A 7086-nucleotide genomic window follows, 5' to 3' on the forward strand; every position below is an offset into this window, starting at 1 on the left:
AAAGCACCGGTCCCAAGACAGACCCCCGAGGGACACCACTTGTCGCCGGCCTCCACCTGGACATACAGCCATTGATAGATATATTCTAAGTTTGGAAAGAAGCTTGTACCTGACAATGCTACACTGAGATGCCCTTATAACAACTACATCACCAACAAATTTTTCCTCATACTCTGTAACAAGTCACTACAGAAAAGCTGAGCCCAAATCCTATAAAGACTCCCATCTATACCATCAAAACAAACAGCAAACACATATGCTCATACTCCATCTTGGAGAGGAAAAAACGTTTATCACCACAAATTTCTGAACACACAACACTGGTAGGATATATGTGAGCAGCTGAAGCAATCAAACAATTTATATCCGTACAACAGAATTTAGATGTTTGCAAAAATCCATAACTTGATTCATACACAGTCACACTTACATAATCTTGGTACATTGTAGACCAAGGCCACAGAAGCATAAAAACAAGCATGAAATTCTTCTTTTTTACTGGGAGATTCTGGGTCCTCACTATACGAAGATGTGGAAAAAAAAAAAAGTCTTGCACACTGATGCTAGAAGTTGGCAGAATCAACCTCAACTACTTTCGTCTAAACAGAATAAGGTAACAGGAAGTGAGATGGCATGTCCTGAAACATTCAAGCCTTGTCAGATACTAGCAATATATTAATTACTTGATAAGACCAGATAGCTTGCTTTTTGAAATCCCAACTCTTAAGAATCCACCAGCTGAACAAAAGTTGTAATTACTCCAATTCCACTAGAAAACATCATCTCACTTGCAATACCAGATTCAGTACCCAAAGCCTGTAGGAAACTAGAATTTATTGGCCTCAAGTGCCTAAACTGTACTGTCAAAATACCAAATTGCTGCTCCCATTAAACAAGGAGGGGAAAAAAAAAAAACAACAGAATCCAACATATCCTGGTGCAAAGCAATACAACAACAACAATCTGATTGCAAGACCTTGCCAAAGCCATCAGATCCTTGTTCACAAACATCTACATTCAGTTGCACAAAATCAAATAAGCCATGCTTAGATGGCTAGGAAAATCTTCACCTTCTTAAAACCTGGCCCTAGAGACCTTGGAAAGGTTAAGCCTAGTTTTCTTATATTCTCAAAGCTTTAAATATTTTTCCATATTATTATTAGTAGTATTCCTGTATTTTTCTTTTGTCCCACAGATCAATCAACTCTGCAAAGGTGGAGGGAAGCAGCTGGAGAGAACAATTAAAGAAGATGCCACATAGTAAGGCAAACATTAAGGTAGAGAGATCTGTACCACGTGGTAGCCTCACCTCCTGGATTCGTTTGCGGGACTGCTGCAGTGACTCGCAGAAAGCTGACTCCACAATCAGTAAGATTGTAAAGTAGGTATGTTTATTCATCGCTGGGCGGCACGGGGGGTAGTCCCACCAAAGTCATGCACGCCCTAACGCGGCAACTTGCTTTGGTTATATATAGTAAAGAGTTACATATGCATGAAGTTTCCCAGTACGCCTATACATATGCATGACCTGTCCCCGCTTAGTATTAAAATTAGCTCCAAGAAGTCTTTCCATAAACTCCTCCCGTCTGCACTTGCGCAGTGCCTTCTGGTGGTGGGTGCTGAGGGTCATGAGGATGAAATAAGATGTCTTCATCAGAGTTGAACTTTTCACCTCATCTCCTTGCGCATGCTCTCTGAGGCCTTGGTCACAATCTGGGCCATAAGGTTGGTTTGGTCCGGTTCTCGGGGTCCGAGGGGCTCCTGTTATCTCGAAGCCTTGCATGTTTGGCATTCTTTATCTTGTCCTTTTGTGAACAGTCCTCCTTATCTCTGAGCCCTTGGTCAAAGTCCGAACCATAAGGTTGGTTTGATCTGGTTCTTGGGGTCCCAGGGGCTCCTGCTATCTGGAGGCCTAAGCGCAGCACAGGCACAGTACATCGCAAATATAGCACATATTAAGCAATGAGTGTTGCCTACATATTCATTCTTAATCAATCACTCTCTAATTTCTAATCCCATGTTTCAGTAGCACCTCCTCGTACCCCTTTTGTCTCAGCTCACTCAGGCTCTCATAATACTCTTCAGGATTGTCAGCCTCAGCGAAGAGCACCTGCAAAAGTATCTTCCAGCTGCAGGTATTCAAGCTGTGGACCAAGTAAACTTGCAGCTTGTAACAGAGCGCATCCATCTCCTGCTCAGATCGCTCCGGGGTTCCGAACAGCACCGTCCACATGCCCGAGGGCTCCTCGGGGAACACAGACAGGTAGTGCTCCAGCTCCAAGTTCACCGAGCACAGCTGCTGGTACACTGCCCGCAAGTCCTGAAAAGAAAAGAGACCGGCTCAGCTACACCCCTCCTCCGCGGACTCGGTGTCGGGAGCGGCCGGCTCGGCTGCCTGTAGCAACGAGGGCAGCAACGAGACGGCCGCCGCCTCCTTCCTCAGCTCCAGCACTTCCATTTCTTCGGCGGCACCTCCCGCCCTAGGGCCCCGCGGCGGTCTCTGGGCTGGGCTGCTCTTGGCGCGCAGCTGGCTCTTGGGCAGCACCTCGGCCCCCATGCCCCGCTCGGCGAGGGGACGCGAGGAGTTACGCGGTAGGCCGGAAGAGTCCGTGCCCGAGGCCGGGCTCCTGCACACCGTGGGGCTGCTACCTTCGGGGGCGACTCTAGACTCGGGGCCGGCCGGCCTGCTGCGGCGGAGCTCGTATGAGCCACTGCGCTGACACTGCACCGTGCAGTTGGGGCAGGCGATGGCGAACTTGCCCTTGATCTCGTTCCAGGCCACGATGAAAACAAACTTGTACTTCTCCCGCTCCTGGAAGACGCAAGGCCTCATGGCCACCCAGTCAGCCTCTAGCATCTCCTCCAGAGCAAAGACAGACATGGCGATACACGGCTTCTCCCCCACACCCCTCCCGTCCCATCAGCCGCCCCCGCCTACCCTGCTACACACCAGCCAGCCACGACCCCATGCAGCCCCGCTTCACTGACCACCATCAGCCATCTTAGCGGAAAGGAAGCCAAGGTAGGATGCACTGAATCCCCACTGAAACGACGAGAAAGAAAAAAACAAAGCCGAAAACCTCTCCACGCAGTACCCGCCACACGCCCACTGCCAAGAAATCCCACTGCCACCTCCGGTCACCCACCCGCCGCCACAGCAGACAACGCCTAGCTTCCCCCACGCGAGTACTTCACACAAATCGTATGGGGCAGAATCTATTTACAAGCAGTGGTGACGCTGCGGCAACTCAGTGCTGCCCCCGCCCAGCAGCCCTCCAAGGCCCCACCCCTTCGCCCTGCCAGCCACCTTCCACATGGACTGGCGTCCAGCCACACTTGTGACCTTCCGCCCTCCCTCCTACAGGGGTGAGTGGAGGGAGGGTAAGTGTCCCGCCTCTTCCTTTGGACGTATAATACGGGTCGTTCAGCTACTGGACGTAGCATGCTGGGAAGGATATGGAAGGGTTGTGGTCGCCAGTGGGTGGGGGCAGGGCGTGGTGTGGTTGCTTGCTGTGGTTTAACCCTGGCAAGCAGCTAAATGACGTACAACCACTTACTATCTCCTCACAGGGGGATGGGGGAGAGAATCAGAAAAAAAGTAAAAGGTTGAGATAGAAACAGATAAATAAGAAAGAAAAAGAAGGGAAAATAATAATTATATATATACAAAGCAAGTGATGCACAATGAAATTTTTCACCACCCACTGACCAATGCCCAGTCAGTCCACCCCTGGCCAACCCCTCTAGTTTTTATTGTTCAGCATGATGTCATACGGTTGAGAGAGGGAGTTGGGAATTGGGAGAATCTTATCACGTAGAGATAGAGCGCTGACAGCAGTAAACTAGGATGCTACTTAGTGTCTTTGCTAACTATGGAGCATTGTGCAAATGAACTAAAGCAAGAAGCCTTGGGCCCCTTACCAAGGTCAGTCTCCTAATAAGAGAGTGAGCCTATCTTAAGAAACTAGTAGAAACCGGTCCTGTGGATGGACAAGAGCCAAGGAGCAACTGAGTCTGTGCAAAGACAAGAGGTCAACTAGCGGTGATGAGGAAGAGTCATCAATCTTCATGCCCACGACCCCCGACGACCACCACCAGGAGACACCGTGCAAGCACAGATGGGAGGAGTTTACGGAAATGACTCCTTGGAACTAATTTTAATACGAAGCAGGGACAGGTTATGAATATGTATAGGCGGATTGTGAAACTTCATGCATATGTAACTCTTTACTGCATATAACCAAGGCAAGTTGCCGCGTCAGGCGTGCACGACTTTGGTGGGACTACCCCCTGTGCTGCCCAGCACTGAATAAACATACCTACTTTACAATCTTACTGATTGTGGAGTCCATTTTCCGCAAGTCAGTTTGGCGAGCCAGGCAGGAGACTCTCTGCTCGGCTGCGGAGCGGACGCCCCTAGGTGCACCCCGAGTATTTTCCTCGGAGGAGTCTCCACTTTCAGCCGCTCACCGCGGGAGCAGACAAGGACCTCCTGAAGCCGCAGACAAACGGTATGTTTTACAGTACAGGAAGCGCCTGCAAGTCATATGTGTGGCCGGGGCAGCTGGTAAATCGTGCAGAGACATCTGGCGTGCAGCATAGTCCCCATGTGGGAGGAGGGTACCCTACAGGCTGAGCGATAGAGTGGTCATGGGAGATTTGGTGACCGATGGAGTAGCCGCTAGCGATCTTGGGAGTAGATCGAGCAAATCCAAGGTTACCGCTGCATCCCAGTTTTGGGAGCCAGGATGGACCTGCTAATGACTGTATACGAAGCAGGAGAAGGGTAAGCGGGCCTCTCAAAACTGAAGCACAGAGAAGGGAAAGAGGGGATTAGAGAGAGCCCAGAACCTGAGAATAATCTCGTGTTTTCAGAAAGTATTTCGTGTGGTTGAGCAGGGTTTTGCCCATCACGCAGAGTCCTGTTCCTGCCAGCTGCCCCACACTTACAAGTCCCACTCAGGCCACCGTCCCCGTTCCAGCAGCACGCTCTCCCTGCTGAAAACCCCAGCACTGGGCGCACATCGTTGCTTCTGTCCACCAGCAGGTGGTAAATAAACACTGCCGCTACTGTGGCTCCCTGCTTTGACTCAGAGATCACAGCAAGTGTGAGAATTGCCGAGGGCCACTGGCTTTAGATGTAGCTGAAAGGAGCTGTGACCAGACTCCTCCAGCCAGTGCAGGCCACCCGGTATTACACGTTTCAAAGACCAGAACTGGTCTCAGGCAGGGACAGATTCTCCTTCATTCAGCAAAATCAGCAGCTCAAAAATCATCAGGGACAGAGATGTAGCCAGGAATTGCTCACTGAACTTCAACATCAAGGCTCGTCACATGGTTGGTACCTCTCAGTGCTGCTACCTAGAAGGCTCACCCGGGCAGGTTTCAGACTGCGCGTCACTCGGGTTGCACAGACACACGACACACCCAGCTGTTTCCTTGATTTTGTCTTGGAGTGAATCTCCTCTGCGTCGTCCAGCACCAAATTCATGTACTCGTCAAAGCCCTAGAAATCAGCAACAGTGGCAATTAGTTCAGCAACAACACAAACCATCGTCAGCTTTGCTGACCCAGGCTGGACAATGAAGACTAATTGTTAGAGAAGCACGATTTCTTTTTTCCCTTGGGCTAGTTTTTCTTGACAAGAAAAAATAGGATTGTGAATGAGGGAAAACAAACTAATGACGTAACGTGGGGTCGTGCTGACACTCACGATGATGCAGCCTTCTATCCGCATGTTCACTTGCTCGTAAAGCCACACCTGGATCCTCGACCTCTGCAGAACGAAGGAGGAGAGTAAACGGGAACACAAACACCGCGAGCAGTTTTGTTCTCTCTCGTGTGTTCAGAAATACCCGCTAACCATAGCCGCTAGAGCTCCCAAACACTCCAAGGAGCAACTCTCAGGGGCAGTTTCAATTAACAGTCTGACATTTTAGAGTGTTATATGACTGGGTGAATACTACACGTTTGCTGAAGAACACGTTTCCAGTCACGAGGGAACACTCCTGCACGCCCGGCTGCACGATCCCACTCCCGTTAACACGAGGGGGAAATGCCGGGCTGCGCAGCAGCTCCTTGTACCCACCAGCACGCCGCACAGCTCTCCATTCCCCACAAACCTGCCCTGAGCAACGGGTGGGAGCCGAAAACTCAGCGAGGGGGATCACCGGACCCTCCCCGCTCCCCCCAGCCCCCCCCAAATCCCCATCCCCTCTCCGTCCTCTCCCCGCGGTACTCACGTTCTGCAGGTAGCGGAAGATGAGGTTCTAGGGCGCTGCGTGAAGGGCTCAGCATGGGGACAAGAGCTCCAGGCCCGGGAGAAGGGCTCCAGGACCGGGACAAGGCCTCAGGACAAGGCCTCAAACCCTGCAACGAGGCCCCAGGGCCCCGGGACAAGGCCTCAAGGCCCGGGCCGAGCCCCCTGAGGCCCGGGCCATCCCCCACCCACTCCCCCATTGCCCCCCGGCCGCAGGAAGGCTACGATGGGCTGCACCATCATCTTCTGCACCTTCTGCCCCTGCCCACAGTACGCCATGGCTGCCGCCGCCTTGCTGCTCCCGCCGCCCCTGCTCTGCCGCCGCCAGAAGCCGCTGAGGCCGGGCGGGAGCGCGCAAGGGACGCTGGGATGCTGGAGGACCGCGGGGGGCCGCTCTAGCAGGCCGGGAGGACCGCGTCTCTATGGTCGCAGGCAGGGGTCCCTGCGCCAGCTTTATTGGCGAGCAGCGAGGCTGGGGTGGGGGGGAGGGGGGGCAAAACAGCCTTAAATAAAATACAAATATAAAAAGTATTATAAATGGCTGAGTCCCAAATAGGATTACAATCAAAGTTTACAATTTATTAAACGAATAGAGGCAAGCAAGCAGCGCTGGGTGTGCCGGGAGTCTCTGCTTCCCCAGGACGCACACCTGTTACGTAAGGCGGCTGGTTTTGATGCTCCCAGGCTAATACATATTCCTTACTACTTCTAGAAGAGGCAGGGTTATTAGAATTGGTTTCCGGAATCCGAAACCCTCCCAGGGGCCCCTGCGTATCAGTCTCTGGTGGTCTCTCGGGGGTTGCTCGGGCTGAAGGCTGGTTGTCTTC

At 51.8% G+C, this 7086-nt stretch overlaps 1 protein-coding gene across 1 annotated transcript; it reads right to left on the minus strand.

Moving 5' to 3' along the window:
• Window positions 1–1393: 1393 nt before the first annotated feature.
• Window positions 1394–6717, minus strand: LOC136788690 (junction-mediating and -regulatory protein-like). Its single transcript, XM_066987311.1, has 5 exons — window positions 6485–6717; window positions 6243–6269; window positions 5714–5776; window positions 5375–5506; window positions 1394–2320 (listed from the first exon to the last, which is right to left on the minus strand). The coding sequence occupies exons 1-5, from the start codon at window positions 6536–6538 to the stop codon at window positions 2003–2005; spliced, it is 594 nt and encodes a 197-aa protein (XP_066843412.1). The 5' UTR covers window positions 6539–6717; the 3' UTR covers window positions 1394–2002.
• Window positions 6718–7086: the final 369 nt, after the last annotated feature.

Source organism: Anser cygnoides, chromosome W, assembly GCF_040182565.1.
Source record: "Anser cygnoides isolate HZ-2024a breed goose chromosome W, Taihu_goose_T2T_genome, whole genome shotgun sequence".
NCBI classification, from domain to species: Eukaryota; Metazoa; Chordata; class Aves; order Anseriformes; family Anatidae; genus Anser; species Anser cygnoides.